Source organism: Argopecten irradians, chromosome 14, assembly GCF_041381155.1.
Source record: "Argopecten irradians isolate NY chromosome 14, Ai_NY, whole genome shotgun sequence".
NCBI lineage: Eukaryota > Metazoa > Mollusca > Bivalvia > Pectinida > Pectinidae > Argopecten > Argopecten irradians.
This window is the reverse complement of record NC_091147.1, coordinates 33989545-34010509: the sequence shown is the minus strand read 5'-3', so window position 1 is coordinate 34010509 and position 20965 is coordinate 33989545. Positions and strand designations below refer to the sequence as shown.

At 33.9% G+C, this 20965-nt stretch overlaps 2 protein-coding genes across 2 annotated transcripts in view; one reads left to right on the top strand and one right to left on the bottom strand.

Annotated features, from left to right (window-relative positions):
- Positions 1-20965, top strand: part of LOC138307426 (inositol 1,4,5-trisphosphate-gated calcium channel ITPR3-like) — a 200257-nt gene that overhangs the window by 68321 nt on the left and 110971 nt on the right. The window contains 5 exon segments of the mRNA XM_069248167.1: positions 17111-17236; positions 18898-18948; positions 19250-19330; positions 19893-19951; positions 20791-20920. Coding sequence (XP_069104268.1) covers positions 17111-17236; positions 18898-18948; positions 19250-19330; positions 19893-19951; positions 20791-20920 — 447 coding nt within the window.
- On the bottom strand, positions 4151-14058 carry LOC138308057 (uncharacterized). Its single transcript, XM_069249007.1, has 13 exons — positions 14031-14058; positions 13243-13394; positions 11857-11982; positions 11468-11565; positions 9128-9321; positions 8294-8411; positions 7539-7686; positions 6884-7056; positions 6438-6633; positions 6092-6169; positions 5613-5756; positions 5015-5211; positions 4151-4469 (listed from the first exon to the last, which is right to left on the bottom strand). The coding sequence occupies exons 2-13, from the start codon at positions 13384-13386 to the stop codon at positions 4151-4153; spliced, it is 1935 nt and encodes a 644-aa protein (XP_069105108.1). The 5' UTR covers positions 13387-13394; positions 14031-14058.

The window sequence follows — 20965 nt, the reverse complement described above, 5'->3', positions numbered from 1 at the left end:
GTGTTTAATATTTAAAACAATTAATAACTGAAGATTTAAATTTAAATAGTTAATAATATGGATTTTTGATCATAGGATACAGCAATATGTATACATATGTAGAATTGATACACTGAGTTTACAATTCAATAGGCAGTATAGCATTTCAGTTCCGGCCCAAAGTACATGTGCACAATTTTGATAAGATAATAATACATAATATATGTTTAATATACATATATTTAAGTTCATCAGTTACATTTATAAATAATAAATACATTTGTGATGAAATATTATCAACTACCTCATTTACATAGACACCGGCACAGCCTGTATAATGCAATTGCTCAATAAGTTCATTCAAGTACATGGTAAATAAAAGTGGGCTTATCATACATCCCTGTCTGGTTCCAACAGTGCAATCAAAACAGTCAGAGAATAACAAATCGTCAACATTAACACAGGATTTAAGCTTGATGGACGTTGAGGAAATAACATTGAAAAGTCCACTTTTATCCCATTTTATTTAGAAGCACATCTTTTAACAAGAGGCCCAGATGGCCTGTATCGCTCACCTGTTTTAGCAATTATCACAAAGACTCTTACAATTAGAAAAGTTAGCAAAATTGACCCAACGATTTGTTTAATTTTGAATCCCAACCATATCATGATGCTACAGATACCATATGAATATGCTATCCAATACATAGTTTCACAGAGCAAGTAATTTATTAGTTGGTGCTTTCTTGGATTTTGGAACAACCCATAAATATAACAACACGTGGTCAGGACCATGTAAGAATCATTTCATGCAAGTTTCAACAAAATCGCACAAGTAGGACTTGAAAAGAAGTTCAAAACGTGTTTCCAAGATGGCGACTGTGGTGGCCATCTTGGATTTTGGATTGACTCGAAAAATAACAAGACTTTATCAGCACCATGTCCGGATCATTTCATGCAAGTTTCAGCAAAATCGCACTGGTAGAATACTAGAACTTCAAGTTTCAGCAAAATCGCAGAAGTAGAACTTGAAAAGCAGTTCAAAATAAGTTTTCAAGATGGCGCCTGTGGCGGCCATCTTGGATTTCGGATCGACCTGGAAAATAACAACACTTGGTGGGGACCATGTCACGGTCATTTTATGCTAGTTTCAGCTAAATTGCACTCTCAGAACTTGAAAAGAAGTTCAAACAAGAGATCCCAGAGGGATCTTGGCGCCCACCTAAGAACGATCTTTGTCTGACAAAGGAAAGAGGGATCTTTTCTCTGCTTTTCAAGCTTTAACTACATATTACTACACATGAAATTTCAGAAAGATCCTTTGACTGCTTTCTGAGATATATAACAGTAACAAACTTCAATTATCAAAATCCAAGATGGCGTCCTTTCGGCCATCTTGTTCACCGATCGGTACCAAAATGCAATATGCACAACTAGGCCCCTAGGGGAACCTGCACATGCAATTTGAGACAGATCCCTTCAGTACTTTCTGAGAAATAGCGGTAACAAACTTCAATTGTCAAAATCCAAGATGGCGGCCTGTCGGCCATCTTGTTAACCGATCGGTACCAAAATGCAATATGCACAACTAAGGCCCCTAGGGGAACTTACATGTGAAATTTGAGAAAGATCCCTTTAGTACATTCTGAGAAATAGCCGTAACAAACTTTAACTATCAAAATCCAAGATGGCGTCCTGTCGGCCATCTTGTTCACCAATCGGTCTGAAAATGCAATATGCACAACTAGGCCCCTAGGGGAACCCGCACAATGCAATTTGATATAGATCCCTTGAGTACTTTCTGAGAAATAGTGGTAACAAACTTTAACTATCAAAATCCAAGATGGCGGCCTGTCGGCCATCTTGTTCATCAATCGGTCCCAAAATGCAATATGCACAACTAGGCCCCTAGGGGAACCTGCACATGCAATTTGAGACAGATCCCTTCAGTACTTTCTGAGAAATAGCGGTAACAAACTTCAATTGTCAAAATCCAAGATGGCGGCCTGTCGGCCATCTTGTTAACCGATCGGTACCAAAATGCAATATGCACAACTAGGCCCCTAGGGGAACTTACATGTGAAATTTGAGAAAGATCCCTTCAGTACATTCTGAGAAATAGCGGTAACAAACTTTAACTATCAAAATCCAAGATGGCGGCCTGTCGGCCATCTTGTTCATCGATCGGTCCCAAAATGCAATATGCACAACTAGGCCCCTAGGGGAACCTGCACATGCAATTTGAGACAGATCCCTTCAGTACTTTCTGAGAAATAGCGGTAACAAACTTCAATTGTCAAAATCCAAGATGGCGGCCTGTCGGCCATCTTGTTGACCGATTGGTCCCAAAATACAATATGCACAACTAGGGCCCTAGGGGAACCTACATATAAAATTTGAGAAACATCCTTTCAGTACTTTCTGAAAAATAGCGGTAACAAGAATTGTTAACGGACGGAAGGACGGAAGGACGGACGGACGGACGGACGGACGGACGGACGGAAGGACAGACGACGGACCACGGACAAAAAGCGATTTGAATAGCCCACCATCTGTTGATGGTGGGCTAAAAATGAAAAGTTTATGCACAGAGGATAGCATACGGGTCAGATGACCTAATAATTCATAATTCAAAAAAGTTATACAAGTACATTTGACTTGACAATGCATGCTTAAGTGTTTTTTTTAACCCTGCTGATATTCTGATGTTCAACTCTTTCAATGCATAGCTTTTCAACAATTCTACACTTAGAAAAAACACAGTCATGCATGAAGGTGCTCTTTTCAATAACATTTCTAGAACTTACAATGTCCTTGGTCTGCAAAAGCTCAAACCTAGGACACTGTAAGACTTTACAGTGAGTATACGACGATTTCCTCATCAAAGCAAGCAGATGTGTCGATCCTTTTTTTGGGGTTAGGATCAGGCCTTCTTCGAAGACACCATAGCATTCCTGAAAATAAAATTTTGAAGGTGTAAACATTTTTAGATTTTAAGTTAATACTGACCTTTTTAAAATAAGTAAATATATCATATTCAATATATTCAGCAAAATATATATGCATTAAACATTGTTTTGATTGCATTAAAGATGGTATATGAACGCAATTGGATACATACATATATTTAATGTAACATGTTAGCGCAATCAAAACACAGTTCAATCAATATATTTACATAATTTGTTTACTTTTGTATGTTCGTCGTCAAAGGACAGGTATGGTAATGGCTCTTTTTGGCCCCTAAATCTACCAAAATTCAAATTAAGTATTTGGAAATTAAGTTGCTGCATTTGAAATATTGAATATGCCCCTGATAAAAACTTAATGATATTTTTGTTGACAGAAAGTATGTTTTTGCTATATAACCATGGTAACTTTGCATAAATCATGCAAATTTGAAAATTTGATCAATTTTGGCATATATTTTGACCTAGAACAAACTTAGTATTTTAAGGGAATTAGCAGACACGAAGAATACATTATTTTGGGAAATATAAAGTTTGTTCTAGTATGCGCTCTATATTAACCAGATGAAAAACTGCATAAAAAAGGCCAATTTTGATGACATTTTCACATTTTGCATAATTTATGTATAAAAAGAATGGTTGCCATGGCAACTAGAACTGCTATATTAACTTATATCACTATCAAATATGTCAGGTATGTAGTTAATATTTGAAATGCAAGATTCACATCTTAAAATGACAGACTTTGAAAAATAGTGGATTTGGGGGCCACAAAAGACCCTTACCATACCTAGTCCTTTAAAACAGCATTGGAAGCCAAGTTTGGTAACTAAAGTAGTCAGGATGACAGAAGATATAGTTCTGATTATTGAACATTAGTGCCGTTTGATAAAAAGTATTAACAATGATAACTTTCTTGAAAACACTATTGTTCTACATCTGCATGATCTATTTCAAACTTTTGCAGTTTCTGTTAAGATTACAAATGGGGGCCGCGGTGGCCGAGTGGTTAAGATGTCTCGACATATTACCAAAACCCTCCACCTCTGGGATGCGGGTTCGAATCCCATGTGGGGCAGTTGCCAGATGACCGCTGGTCGGTGGTTTTTTCTCCGGGTACTCCGGCTACCAACAAACCTGGCACGTCCTTACATGACCCTGGCTGTTAATAGGACGTAAAAATAAACAAACCAAACCAAAGATCAAATGCAGTACTCATCTGCAGTATTCAGATATTTGACCCACTCTCCAGAGTTTACTAGCTCTTTCTTTTGGGTAGTCACAGCCTTTCCTCTTTTCAGGTTGTAGGCAGCCAAGTCTACATCTGTGGTTAGATTCAGGCTCAAAAGGGCCATGAGCATCACATCCTCTTGGGTGGCCTTAGTGACTGGGTGTTTGTTCTTCTGTCTTTCAAGTTTTGTTATTTCTCCGACTGATCTCTTTCCTGGCACATCTTTCCCCATGAACTTCACCACATGTGTAGATTCTCCAACATGGAGAATGCCCTCTGATGCCTGCTTCCTGAAAATGTTCAGTATCATTAGAATATCATTCTCTTTTTCATTGATAGTTCACATACTTTGCAGAATTGATTTTAAACTGAAAACTGTTGTATATTAATTTTATTCACTGTCATAGATATCACTTGTATGTATATCTAAATGATAAAAGGTTTAAACAAATACATGTAGACTTAAGTTTGAGGTCAACATGTGTTATATGTTGAACTCTTGGACCAAATAGTTTGGTCCTCTAGTTCAACATAACACATATGTACGTATTGACCTCAAATTCAGTCAACAAATTAACATTGTAGAATTTCATATTTTCACTTCTCGACATGGTCCCAATGTTAACCCATGTGGTCTGAAACAAGTAGTTAAGAGATTGTGTATTGCTCACTTTCATATTTCAGTAACTAAGGCAAATTAAATGCAACTCAAAACTTAAGTCTATATATCACATGATATCCACTTATGTTATTTAAATTCAAAGTTTTAATATCAAGGAATCCGAATCAATCCTTACTAGTTATTATTAAACTATGCAACATGCATGTTAATTACCATTCTTCTCCTTCTTTGAAGAATCCCCCAGTTATCACATGCTCACAAAGGTAACTTTGAGCAAACTTTGCACTAGTATCCCTTGATCGGGCTTTCTGGTTTTGATGGAAAATCATTTCCCTCACTGTGCCATGATTCTTTTCGAAGGCATCTTCGTTGTAGGCCTTTGGTGGTCCATGCATGGCAATGTCTTCAATCTATGATTAAATTTAGTCATAAAAAGCCGAGATATTTCACACAGTATTACAGTAACTGCATTAAATTATAATAATCCAAGTGTTCAACATCAAAACAAATCATTGAAATAAGTGAATTTGTTAATCAACATTCTTTGACTTGCAACTATACATTTAATATGATAAGTGTAGTAATGAAGTGTAATAACTTTTGGATTTTACCAAAAATTTCAGTTAATAATAAACTTTGTTCATTTTAAATCAATTGCGAATCAAGTTATATAAGTTATACAAATCACGTTCAATGGCTCTGATGTAAGCATCAAACCCTGGCCATCTAGGTGAAAGACGAGTGGCTTCACCACTACACCAAACATTTCAGTTAGTTCTATGCCTTTAAATAATCAAACAAATGTTCTTACCAAATGCAGAATCAGATGAGTTTTGACTTTTTTCTTTAATGCTGGGAAGTTAGCATTTACCATCTGATGGTAATGCCTGATGTCCTCTCGTAGTTCATCAACATCCTCATGTGTGTATGAAAGCTTGTTACTTTTCTTTTGAATCTAAATATTCAAAATAATTTTGTCATAAGAAGAAGAGCATACTTTCAATATATCTGCCATCGACTACTTGTTATCATATAAATCACAATTTTTATTGGCCTTTTGCCTTAAAAAGTTTGTGCAAAATTTCATTGAAATTGCTTCAGCTATTTTGGAGAAGAAGTCTAAAATGTTAATTGTTTATCGACACATGACAAACAATGCACAACAACGGACAAAAGATGATTAGAATAGATCACTTGAGACTTTGATTGTCTCAGGTGACCTAATTAATATTATTATTCAAAGATCTATATAGAGAAAATTAATTAGTAACATTTATATAATATACTCACCACAGCAAGGAGGGCAACCATTTTCACATATTTGTGCTCAACCCCAGCAAATAACATGTTTAAAGGTGCAACTTGCAGCTGTAAAAGGAATCATTCATTCAATAAATCTACTTGGTACTGACACTTAGATATAAGCAAACAGTTTTCACCCTCTAATCTTGAAACCTAAAGCTTAAATGAATTTTATATATAAACTGTTACTAATTTTGCTATGTTACAATGCCATATTTTAGGTGCATGTACAAGAGGTCCTATAAGCATATTCATGGTGTCCTCTTTTGCAGTATCACTGAATAAGTTCTTTATATCACAGTGACACTGTCATTGTTTTGTTATTTGCACTTACATATTCTTTGAAGTGCTTTCCTTGTCTGCTATCTAGATGCTTAAAGAAGTTGAAGAAGATGCCTCTGTTGCAGGTGGATTCCAAGTGTGTTTTAAGCTTTTCCACCTGCTGGTCTGAACACACTGCTATGATATTTTTTATCAGATGTTTTGCCATCCCAAGTGGTATCAAGTGTAATAGTCCAACTGGTATATCCCTGAAATCATTGAAAAAGTATACATTATATACATTACTATGTCAAAAAAATCATAAATGAAATGCTTCATTTTGTTCATGAAAAACATACCTACACTAAGCACTTTTCAATTCCACATTAGACATAGCACTGTACAAGAGGCCCAAGGGTATTAATGGTCGTTTGACAACATTGATAAACTCAAACTTCTAACCAATAGAAATGAGTGTAGCATATGACACCAAATTGTAATATTATAAAGTCTAATTACTTGTGTGGGTTTATGTGTTCCCAGAAAACATTCTCATGCTCTTTCACTCCTTTCTTCTTCCTCAATATTTTTTTGTCCTTCTCGTTACATTTTAAATTTATTCTATCTACTGTTCTGATGGTATCTCCTGGTGTACGTGGAATTCCATATGACATGAAATGGTCTGAATCTGCCTGTATTATGAAAAACAGTCAATAGTACATATATCAACAACTTTTAAATGCATTACATATTATTTAAAAAATAAACAACAGAAAAACAATTATGCCCTTACCCCACTCATAACAGTTATAATCTATTTTTCTTAAATAAACAAAAATCATGTAGCTACTATGGAAGAAATAACTGTATAAAAGGCTAAATATTAGGATATTCCTATTATATATCTGTATAATATGAAATGAACATTAAGTCTCGATTAGAAAAAGAATGTGGCATTTTCTGTTGTGAAAATAAAAAACTAATGTTTGTAAGATACTGAGTGGAAATTAATAGTCAGATGACTTGTACCAATTTTGATCTTAACAACTGAAAGTTGACAAGGAGTAATTCCCAATAAAGATATAATGACTGAAAATTCATCATATATAATATGATTACATACAAACAAACCACTTGCATTCATATGCTAGATGAAAGATATATATTAACTTACATAACATCGTGGACAAAATTTAGTTGCTGATGCACCCAAATGATTGCAGCAAAAGGAAAGCATGTTAAAGTCTGCTACAACTGTATCTACACATGATTTTACCACACACTTCTGGTTCAAATTTGCATCAAAACTTTCAACTCCATCCCTGTAAACGACAATAATACTAATTAGTTGACACAATTTGAACCAAACATGCTATATACTATGCACAGTATGTATAAATATTCCACTTGCTTTCATACCACCTTTAATGTCATCAAAACACTATTAAATCCCTATATCATTTAAAGTAGAAAAATTAGATGCCTGTGATTTTGATGGCTACCAGTGAGAGGTTGATATCTTGTTGTGGTATTCTGCATTTTGAATGTTTACTCTTTATTTCATAACAAGAGATCCCAGAGGGATCTTGGCGCCCACCAAAGAATGATCTATGTCTGACAATTGAAAGAGGGATCTTTTCTCTGCTTTTAAAACTTCAACTTCACTTCCAACTCCACTTCAACTAAATCAAGATGGATGCCGGTCCACCATCTTGTTGACTTATTGGTCCTAAAATACAATATGCACAACTATGGTCCTTGGGGAACCCACATATGAAATTTGAGATAGATCCCTTCAGTACTTTTTGAGAAATAGCAGTAAAAAGACTTCTTAATGGACGGACGGACAAAAGGCAATTTAAATAAAACTTGTATTTTGCAAATCAAACAAAGCCCTTGAGTTTTGAACATAATTTCATATCAAATTACCGCTTCATATCAGCCATGTCCTCCATAACAACCTTTGCAACATCCATTATCTGTACTTTCTCAGAGGCACCAAGAAATTTAATATTTGCTCCCTTAGGTCTCTCAGTCAGTGGCAATCCTGCAACATAATTTGAATGAAAAACATGCCAACATACAATACAGAATTAGATATGGATTTGATTTTATTGTGCACTTGCCTGTGCCTTTTGGTTCTTGAGAACTATTTGACCCCTGTGGCCTTAAATGAAGGTCTAGGTAATTCATTTCAACAAAATTGTTAGTCCTTCATCCCAGCATATCACGGGCCCAATATCAGGTCTCAAGGCCTCTTAATTGTGTACAAGAAGTCGTTCAAAGAATTTAGCCTATTTGACCCTAGTGACCTTGAACAATGGTCAATATCATACTTGGTAGCCCTTTATGCCAGCATGCTACAGGCCCAATATGAGTACACTAGGCCTTTGGATTCTTGAGAAGAAGTATTTTCAATTTTTTTTTTTTGCTTTTTAGACCCCTGTGACCTTTGAACTAAGATCAAGGTCATTCATTTGAACAAATTTGGTAGCCCTTCTTCCCAGCATGCTGCAGGCCAAATATCAGTACCCTGAGCCTCTCGGTTATTGAGAAGAAGTTGTTTAAATAAAGTTACGCACAGCGCACGACAACAGACGATGCATGAAGCAATAAAACAGTTAACTTACAGAAGGATACAAGACTACAGTAGACTATTATCTTAGTATACTGAATATTTATTCGATTCTTTTGGAAAGAAATTCTGTTTATTATAAAAAAAACATACCAGGTTAATTATTCATCAAAATTGATGTTCTATACCTGAAGCCTGCATCTGTATACAATGCAATGCCTTCCACTGTCTACTTTTATGAACTCCTGTGTCATCCAGAAACAAGTTTACTGGGACATTTACAACAGGCCTCTCATCATCATCCACAGCCGGAAAATCTAATTCCTCCTTCCATCTTCTTGCATTTGCTGGATGTGATAAAACTTCAGACTCTTTTGGGCCTCTAAAACATTCAATCATCTCATTTTTTTTTATTTATATTTACTTTCTCTTGTCAAAATCATTTTTATTTATTTATATTTACTTTCTCTTGTCAAAATTACTATACAATAGGTTAAATAGGCCTTAATGGTCTTCTGACTATTAATACAATATAAAATAGAACTATTAAGGCAGATACTCAAAGTCCTTAAAGTTGTTGAAATTACAAGAAGAAAACTGTTTATGAACAAGAGGCCCAGAGGGCCTGTATCGCTCACCTGGTTTGTAATGCCTAGTAAGGTTCATTGTTTCTTTTCTGAAGGAATTTGAATATTTACCTCTAATTCCCCTATTAGGCCCCACTCTTTCTGCTCAAGGGGGTCAGAGCCAAAAATTATAGGAATTCTGTTAACCCCAAGGATGTTTCTGGGCCAAATTTGGTTAAAATCCAAACAAAACTCTAAGACTAGTAGCGATTTATAGGATTTACCTAAATTTCCCTATTGGGCCCCGCCCCTCCTGCCCCCAGGGGGTCAGATCCAAAATTTATACCAGTTCTATTCCCCTTCCCCCAAGGATGTTTCTGGCCAAATTTGGTTTCAATCCATGCAGAACTCTACGACTAGTAGCGATTTAAAGGAAATGTTGACGGACAGACGGACGACGGACGGACGACGACGGACGGACGACGACGGACGGACGACGGACACCGTGCCATGACATAAGCTCACCGGCCCTTCGGGCCAGGTGAGCTAAAAATGGCCTATGTGCTAAAAATGTATCGTGCAAGCATTATGAATTGATTATTTGCAAAACTCCAGCAGACATATAGATATTTTAAAGTTAAATGTATATGTGCCACAAATGCACACAAAATTGATGTAAACATACCTGCAGATATCACTTTACTATTACTATCATTACAGTAAAAAACAATGTTAAAATGTCAAATGAAATTGTAAACCACAACTTGGCTTCATGGTCTGATTTACATTTTATCATTTCACTGAACTGTATTCTTTAAAGTAATAGATCATGTTGACAGTGGTAATCATACATGTACCGGGGGGTACATGTATATGTATCTACAGTACTAAGTATACCCTGCCACATTTATACCAAACTAACATTACTATATAAAATCCTAAACAATCTTACTCCTACTTATCTATATGACAATATACAACCCTACATAAATACTAATAATAATTATGCATTTAGAAATGAAAGTTTCTTTAACTTACCACAATCAAGGACTAACAACTATAATAATAGCTTTTTCCCATCATCTATGAAACTTTGGAACTCACTAGATCACTCTATCAGAGTATCTTCTTCTATTTCTTCTTTTAAATTAAAATTAAAAACAACTTTTCCATCTATAATCTCCAACATATTTATGAATTGTAAACCAAGAAATTTAAATATCCTTTTATGCCAATTGCGCAATAATGCCAGTGACTTAAATTATGACAAATTCTCTGATCATTTGACAGATGATGGTTCATGCTTATGTGGTGCTCCAACTGAAAATTCTGAACATTATTTTTTTGATTGTACTCATTTACTCACATAATCTCTATTTCTAATCTTTTGGGTTCTGTTAATATTGAAATTCTGTTGTCTGGGTCTATTGTTTTTTCTAATGATATTAATGAAATGATATTACTTCATACAAGTAATTATATTAAAAAAACTAAGAGATTTCAATTGTACAAATAGTTTTATGATAATATTAAAATATATGCATGTATTGATATATTAAAGGCCAGTATGAGAGGGTGTGTGTGGATGTGATATGTATAAATTAATTAATTTATTTTCTATAAAAGATATTGCCTATTTATTACCTATTCATGTAAAAATATATTTACTTATTTGTCTATCTGTTGTAAATAATTATTTTCTTTTCTATGGTACGCTTGGGTATGCTCCTAATATTATACTCTTTTCTTTTCATTTCTATTATATTTATATAATGAGACAACAATATCTATATTTATTTATTAATAATTAATTAGTTAAGTAAAACCGGATTTCTGGAGAGGACCTATATAGGCTTTGCCTGTTGTCCAATCCATTTAGCAGTACATTAATATAATATCTTTCTCTGTAATTCACGTATATCTTGTATTGATTAATAAAATATTTTGAAATGAAATTTATACCTTTCAATTAATCTTGAAGTTTTTGGATGAGCTACCAGCAATTTCAACACTGTTGAGGGTTTCACAATCCATACAGGCACATTGTCTTCATTCTGTCCCTGAAAAATTGAATCACATTTCTGGTTATGACATATTTGATTACTGTAATTATCTATTATAGTTGCTGCTACACTTACAAATGTTTCAAAGTGGAAATTATATCTCTAATTCACTTAGTGCAAATTATAAATTGATAGAATGAAGCCTGACTGTATTTCATAATGCTTCAAATACTAATCACATACATCACTCATAATTTCAATTAAAAAAATTGAAAAACTTAATGCTACATGGAATCATACTGAAAATTGCAATACAATGAAATATTGAATTTCATTGTTCTTTATTACTTTTGTGATAATGTCTTCCCAAGTGAAGTCACCAAATTTCTTCATTTTCAGTTGATGAAGACTTGGAAGGCCAGTAACTCCAAGTTCTTCCATTATGAAGAGAACAAATTTTACTACTTCATCACTCTGAAAATACAGAATTGATAAACAAACTTAAATATTCACTTCTTATTAATATATTTACAAACCCAATACAATAAAGATACTGAAATAAATGTTAAGGAGATATACTGTATGTGTAGTGTATACATTGTCGCGGTAAAAAAATAGTAATTTTTATATTTCAAACATTTGTTCAGATATTTCAGTATAAATTGTATTTCAAATATTGGAGATTATTATAGTTGACTTACATTCAAGAATTTGGAGCTAAGATTAGATAATTAGTTTTGAATAGAGCTAAGATTAGATAATTGGATTTGAATAGAGCTAAGATAAGATAATTGGATTGATTTGAATAGAGCTAAGATTAGATAAATGGATTTGAATTTAGTGTTCATTAGTCCGAGTTGACCAGTGACCAGTCTTGGCATGTAAAGGGAGTCGACAGGTGTCAAGCCCCTAATTAGCTTGCTCAGCCAGGTTTAATTTGTAATTAGTAAAATAAACATGTCCATTTAATTTGGGTTTTATTGTACAATGTTTACCATAGGTATTTACTTTTAGGGCATGTTTGATTATCACAGTAATGTAGGATTTTTAGGGTAATCCCGCCCACTAATTAATTGTATAGCCAATCAAAGTCTAACTTGGTAATTAATTGAAATATATGTGATAATGATATAGAGTGTGTTAGTTAGTTGGAGGGAGAAAGTGGACCGGGAGTAAATGGAGGTGCTGGCCATTCTCAGATATATTTTTTTGATAGATGTATGGAAAATAGGAAACGTCCAATCAAAACATCAGGATTAGTATGCAAAAGGTAGAAAAACAATTACCCCGGATGATGAAGACAAAGATTCTATATTACCCTTGACCAATTGCAAAAAGGTTAAATGGAGATTGAACAGTGTTTTGATTGGGTTAAAGGTGGCCATGGTATGTTGTTCAGGAGTGTGTTCTATGGTTTCTTAAATTCTATATGCAAAAATGGCCTAAATATTGCATAAACTAATATATGCATGTCAAGGCAAGCATAGCTATAGGTAACAAATTTACACAACTTCCATATCATTTTCATCATAGATATACACTAGCACTTCATCACTAAATAACAGGTTTGAAAACTTGATGGGTTTGGGATTTTAAAAGACCACAAACCATACATACTCTTTTGGTTAATTTTTTTAAATTAAAAAATAAGATTTAAACTATTTAAGTTAATATTATTTTATGATTGAAGCACATATTCAATCATGTCACAAACCACAGCCATTGGCCACTTACTATATGATGTGTTGCAGAATTCATAAAAATATACAACAGGCACTCTGCCTTTGATTCAAATGGATACCAATCTTCAGATTCTTTGCCATACTGGAATGCTGATTCATCATCCTGTAATTCTTCCCCAAATTCCTGCTGCTGCATTGTTTCGTCTGCATTATACAAAATTCAATTATAATTTATCTATATATACAGTTTTTGAGCATAGTTTTGCAAGTCAAAACTAACAGATACTAAAACTGCATGATGTTGCATATTCACACCATGATTAATTTTTTCCATATTTTGTCAAATTCAAAAATTCTATCAGAGGGAATAATAGCAAGATATGATCTGGACTTTTGTACTTCAAAACAGAAACTTATCTACATATGATATATGTTTATGTTCAAAATCATAGCTTCTTCACATTTATAAAAAAAAATATAATTAATTAAATTAGGAAAGCTATGTCCTGTTAAATTAGGAAAGTTTTGTAATGAAATTTTCACGTAAAATAAGGATAAATATTGACAAAGACACTTTACATCTAGTCACAATGTATAACATGTATAACGGTGGTTGTATACATTGTACATGTACACATATATTGTTGTACAATGTACATGTATCTAGAATGACTCGACAGTCGGCTAGAGTTTCTGAAGTTCATGTGTGATTGCATGTAAAAAAATATATATGCCCCTATATTCATATAAGTTCTGAGCTGATTTCAAGTAATGGATGGTATAGCCTATATAGAGACAGTATATATGCATACAACGTACAAGTATTGTTTGTCTACGTACCTGATCCTTCGTCTTCGTCATGATCAGAAACAGGGCCTAGGACTACGAGCTCGAGGTTGACATGTTGAAGTAACGTTGTCCACCAAGTTTTGCGTGTATAGTACGTCGTCATCGGAAAGTATCTCCTCTTCGATATCGTCCTGGCTAGCGAGTAAAAACTGCAGAGTTTTATGTTTTTCACTCTGTATATGCCTGGTGTACTTTACCTGTCTATCAGTTTCAAAATTGCAGTCATCGCACTTCCAGGAGGAAGCCGACATTTTGCCCCTTTTTTCTTTTCCCCAGTGCAATGCTGTACAAGAACAACGAGAACTTCCGAAATGTTTATGACGTCGTTTGACGTCATTTGACAGACGGGACAGACGACAATATTTTAAGTGTACCGGATGAAAATTCACGAAAATCTCGAATGATTGTGACGTCATTTGACAGAAGCGTCGAATATCGGAGAAAGATGAGCGCATTATTTGTAAGTAATTTACCACATTTACATCATATATTTGAATATTTTTTTGTATATAAAACCAGAACAAAACATTGATTGACTGTATAAATATATGTTTACATTGTCTGTAACCCTTTCCCTTCCAATAAAAGGCCTTTTAGCCTGGGCCGGTAAACTTCTCCTGGAAGTTTTTCGTAGTCGCACAATTTTGAATGTACAGTGCATGTAACGTTATGTCAACATCCTCGCGATTTTTATGAAGCAAAATTGAAACATGCTTCTTTAACTTTCATTTCTGTTTTGATAATTATGGTTTATACATGTAGACAGTCTACATGCACATATTGATGTAAATATGCGGTTACTGACAGTAGATCTAACCACAGGCGTCTGCATCTGGTTTAGGAAAAATAAAATATCCTACCCCTAGGCACCTGCTAACATATTCACTCGTGATATATTCACGCGTGAAAATAAACGAGTGCTACTCGAAAATAAACTTACGACCATAGTCCTACTAGGCCTATCGCTAATATTTTCGGCCATTTCTACAGTGTACTAGGCTTAACGTATCTATCAATAGATCTAAATGAGATCAGGAAAATTCAAAGAAAAAAAAAAGTAAAAATGCATAGAATATAGCGAAAAAGCAAAAGTGACGAATACTAAATGTCCCACGACTGTAGAGATAGTGTGATAAAAATAGCAACTGAACAATAATACGAACCAATCAGAAGCGAGTATTTTCAGTAATTTCCAAACACTACACAATACAGTCGCAATCACCAGTACATAGCCGATCAATCTTATTACTTTTATTAAGCAAGAGTTTAAATATATGGCTTATATGTATCAATAATATCGCGATATATATTGTAACACAATTATACGTTTGATAAAGATTTTTTACGTTGGGATTAGGGTTAGGGTTATGCAAATCCTCGTGCAAACTAACAAAACTGACGGTGGGGGGGTGGCTAAACCATGTAGCCCGCCCCGAGCCCGAGCTTTAAAACCCGAGGCCCGAGCTTTGGTTATTTTCGTTTTTCTACACAACGACAGCACATCTTATAAACGATTTTTGACACAACAATTTTCTTTGTGTTATGTTTTGATCTTTCTATGTAAGTTATATTTAATCAAATTAATTTGAATTTCATAAATCGACCTTTAAATCACTTTTCAAGGGGCTAATGGAGCGTGACATTTTAAGTTATTTTTCCAAATTATTAAAAAATATTATGCCCCTTTTTGACAATAATTGCCGTAACCCAAACACTAAGTAAAAACATAGCTGGTCATAAAGGTATAAATTTCAACATCAAATATCAAATTATTTCATAACGAATTCTGCTTGCTTTTTTGTAACCTCGTTGACCTGTCTCGCCGATCTCACTGTTTACCCGAGCCGAGCCCGAGCTAAGGGCAGACAACTCTCCGACCCGAGCTTTTTTAATGACTGTACATGTAGAATGACACGTTATTATTACAATATTATATAATGTAATTAATGTAATAGCAGTTTATATGTTATATAATATTTGAATTTTAATTAAATGACATTAAGTACATAAAAAACTTGACTAAATTCAAATAGAAAAATATTAGATAATTAACTTTGTCCGTGTATGAAATAAACATCAGTTATTCATGATATTGTTTATTTGTAATTTCAATATAATGTTGCGTATTTATTTGGAAGATATTCTACCAATTATTGAGGTTTGGTAGTGAAAGCGATTTTTTTAAAACTATGTTTCCCCAGATAAGGTCATCTGGATGAGTGGAGTGAACCATTTGTAGATAATTTCGTAACAATTCAAATATCAAGGGAAATATAGTGAAATATTCAGGTTGGTGGGTACTAACTGAATTAGGTATAGGAAAGTACATGGGTATAAAAAATAATATAGTTGAATGTTGTGACGAATATTTTTGATAAAATCTTTAAATACTAGGAAAGAGATACCGTTAAATAGTCATTTTTGTCCATTAGTATTATCTTCCAAATTACTATAGCAATGATATCAAAAGGGTACTCAATAGGAGTAGGTACAGGCCCAAGCTGAAGCTATACTCAATCTATTGCTTCACTTATTAATCATTCTAACATTTCAATGGATTTTTTCTTTTTACAGGAAAGATAATCTGAGTTTTAAATTGATTTGTTTTAAAATTATAAGCAGATTTCATTGTGATTGAATTAGATAAATTAAAAATAAATGTGAAAAAACAATAGGGTACAAGATAAAAAAAATCAATAATTCTTGATGGAATAATTACATTTATACGGCTTTTGAGAAAAAATTACTGGGTCTTGTGATTTAATAATGAGCTAGAATATATCAAAATTAATGATTATCATTCTTTTAAAGGTATAGTATTTGAAGTTTTATTTTGGATTCTTACAATTGAAATTTTTTATCATATAACTTAAATATTACGTGCATAGTACTTTGCTTAAAACTTAATTTAGTAAAGTATTTGCAAATCAAATGATATCTTTAGAAATATTAAATTTATAATTCTAGAATTATTTGAATGAGTATGTTTATTGTATAATGATAATTTGTTACATATATTGTGATTCTAAAGGTTAAATGTGTATGGTAACTTTAAATGTGTATGGTAACAGGTTGGAGCCATACCCGAGAAACAGTATGATGATGCCTTTACCATACAGTCTGTGGAGCCGGAGCTGGTCGAGATATTTAACTACATGGCTGGCATGGTACCCTTCATACAGAAACTTGTAAAAGATGTAAGTACCCTTCATACAGAAACTTGTAAAAGATGTAAGTACCCTTCATACAGTAAACTTGTAAAATATGTAAGGGTACCCTTCATACAGAAACTTGTAAAATGTAAGTGTTTCTGAGTACCCTACAACAGAAACAATGTAAAATGATGTAAGGGAAGGGGGCTTCATACAGAAACTTATAAGTGACTGTAATTTAGCTGCATTCATACATGAAAGTTAAAAATGTAAGTATGTCATAAGAAACTTGTAAAAGTTGTAAGTTGGTGACCCTCATACAGAAACTGTAAAATATGTAAGTTTGATACAGAAACAATTAGTAAGGTTTGTCGTTTGTAAGTACATTTCGGTGGAAGAGAAAGAAAAATTTAAAAAAAATGTAAGCCGTCTTTATTTCATACAGAAATTAAGTCTCTGAAAATTGATGTAAGTATATACCCTTCATTGTTCCTCAGAAACATTGTCTGTAAACATTTGTCCCGCTGCTTGTTAATGTACCCTCTATTGATGATGTAAAAGTATTGTCACGTAGTCATGGTACTGACAATCAAGTATGGTCCCTTCACATAGCGATGGTACTGATAATTGTAATGGTCACCCTTCATAGCAGAAACTTTGAAATGTAAGTATGCGATGGTTCATGATAAGAAACTTGTAAAATATGTAATGGTACCCTTAATTGAAACTGGTCAAATTGTAAGGATGGTGTATTTTCTCAAGAGTACAAACTGTTGTCATTGCTTTGGTTTACTTTCAGATGTAATTATACTTTCTATTTTATATATCAATAAAACATACATTTGTTTAAGATCACTTAAGATGATGGCCTATCAAGTTTGTTCAACTTAATGACCTTGACCTTCATTCAAGGTCACACTGGTCAAATACTGGCTATAATCTTTAAAAAGATCTCTTGTCAATAACAAATACAGGATGCCTAGAGACCTGATATTGGGACTGTACATGCAAGGATAATGGACTATCAAGTTTGCTCAACTGAATGACCTTGACCTTCATTTTAAGATCACACTGGTCAAATAGGCCTAAGATCTTTAAAGAAATCTCTTGTCAATGATTAATATACGAAAGCCTAGATAACTTATATTGGGCCTGTAGCTTGCTTTGATGAAGTACTACCAAGTTTAACCTTTGGACCTTGATTTTGATGACTTGTAAATTTATACCGTAGACTTCATGTAATATGGAATGCGTTGTCAGTGTTAAAAGCATCACAAAATTGTAAAACATCTTGTAACCATTGGATAGGAGCGTTTATATTTCGACCTCCTCTAAGCTTCTCCAGAAGAGGATATGGGCAATTATAGGGAAAGGGGGTCCTAATATTGGGAATACAGTACAATTATTAGATGATCTTTGTGTGTAAAGAAAGGACCAATGATAAAAGGTATTGTGTCCATTTAACTCATCCACCCCTGAAGACACATTTGGGCTCTTCTAAATTAAAGAATAGACCAATACATTATGAAATTTCAGGGGAGAATAAGTTAATCGGTCTTCGATGCCTAATTTTGCTCACATTAGAAAGTTAAAAAAAAAATGTTCACCTCACAATAAAACTGACTAATATTAGACATTGATAATTACAGGATAGTACTAACCAGTAAATAATTAATGACACAACTTTTATTTATTTTCTTTTTCAGAAAAACGGTGGTGCGACGCTGAATGCTAAAATGGCCCATGATGCCTTGACTGTAAGTAAATTTGTATCAGACATTTTTATCACACTTTGGTAAACTTTCTGAAATCTTTATGGAATGGAAATTCTGAGACTTTAAAAAAAACATATCCCCTTCCTTACTGTTTATGTATGCTTACTTCTGAATGTGCACTATTCTGGCAATGTTTACATGGATGTAGGACATGATTGAACTCATTTACCCTGAAGACACTGGAACTCTCTGATTCAAAGGATGGAACAGGTCATTATTCATTTTCAGGGGTGAATAAGTTTAATTTATTTATACATCTGCTCTTATTCACTTGTTTTTCCAGGCCCTGTCTGAGATGAGGGAGTACATGATCGTGAACAGTGTGCCAAGCAAGAAACGGCAGAAACTTATGAGAAATCTTCGGTAGGTCACAAAACTATGAAACAATAATTTTCACAGGACCTTGCACAGCACTATATGTATGGTATGGCGGCCACTGGAATTTATAGAACTCAGAATTGCAGTTTACTATCGCAATACTATTGCAATAACATTGTAGTCTGCAAGAGTTCAACTATCCCAATAATGTTTTTCCCCTGATAGAAATAATGCATATATTCTGTCTTTGCATATTCCAGAGTTAGCTCCCTTGCACATAGGTATCGATTTTTGAATCATTATTTTGTGAGCACAAATCACATCATCATTTTCTCCGAAAAGCACGACCTTACACTCGCATATGCATAACATCAAAATCAATACCTACCCGCAAGGGCAGATAACTCAGTAATATGAAAATTCAGAATAAGTTAAAATTGTAGGCAATAGTTATCACTACAAAAAAGTAACCAGATTATAAACAGGTTGATACAGATGTGGTTTGTCTAGCAGGTTTTACCACTGCAATTAAACGTAATAACTTATTGGACTCGGAGGCGACAATTAGATGTATTGCCCCTATAAACATTGTATTTTGTGTTTTGTAGATTGTCGAACTGCTCGTTCAGTTGTTACAGACACCATTTAGAGGCAGTCCCGATCAGATGTAAGTATATTACTAATTAAAGCAACAGACCGAAGGGATCATCCAGACAATACGCATTGCCATTGTCCCTATAGTTTATCTGTATATTTTATATGTTTTAATTGTCTGATTTTATGAACATTTGTTACCATCCTTAATATGTTATTTTATTTGTTCTTTTCATGTCTTGACAAAGGTGCAGATCGTCACAAAAATTTGACAATATCTTGTCCACACTGTTTGAATTACTCTTTGCCCTATATGATTTACTACTTTAATTTGTATCCTACACACATATGTTTATAAGGATTCAGTGTTATACGGAAAATAACCATTGATAATAATTCTTTGACTCATATCATACTAACAATAATTATGGAGTCGGTTTGGAAAGAATCCTCCAAAATATGTACTTAAAAAATCTTGATTTGTGTTGTTCATTTTAAAAGATCATTGTGATGAAAGGCAGTCATGAAATATTTGAAAGTGTAGTTCAAAATTACTTCAAAATATATTTTTTGAGCCACCATTCAATCGAAATGGAAAATAATTACCGTATTCGACCCAATTAGCGCACCATGTCCCTATAAAAAAACGCCCCTCCCCCTTTTTGAGGCCTCGATTTAAATTGCCCATGCATAAAGAAAGACCAAAACTACACATAACTGTATAGATTTGCAATAATTAAATCTTATTAGCACCTTTTCCATTTTTTAAACTGCCCTGGGCGCTTATTGGGTCAAATACGGTAAGCTGATTAGCTTTCGGTTAGCCATACAACTTCAACTTTCTCCAGAAAAGGGGAAGGGTGCTAATTGCGATGAATAATTAACATAGTTGAATGTGTTGTAATTTTACAGTCACTTGACACGGATATTTGTCGAGGCCTATGACGTTCTCTACACCTACCTGATGGGTGACAGTAGGAAGAATGAACTCTACATCGCAAAGTACATCGACTTCTTCCTCTCACAGTTTGAGTACAAGGAGGTAAGATTTAATCACTATTACAATATCAGGTTTGCACAAATGTTG

What these genes read in the sequence shown, in the direction of transcription:
- LOC138308057 (XM_069249007.1), bottom strand. Translation starts at nt 13,386, where the DNA reads ATGCAGCAGCAGGAATTTGGGGAAGAATTACAGGATGATGAATCAGCA. An exon ending in AATTTTGTCCACGATGTTAT is followed by an intron (nt 7,057 to 7,538) that starts GTAAGTTAATAT and finishes TTCATAATACAG; the next exon opens with GCAGATTCAGACCATTTCAT. An exon ending in CTCATCTGATTCTGCATTTG is followed by an intron (nt 5,212 to 5,612) that starts GTAAGAACATTT and finishes ATTTAATCATAG; the next exon opens with ATTGAAGACATTGCCATGCA.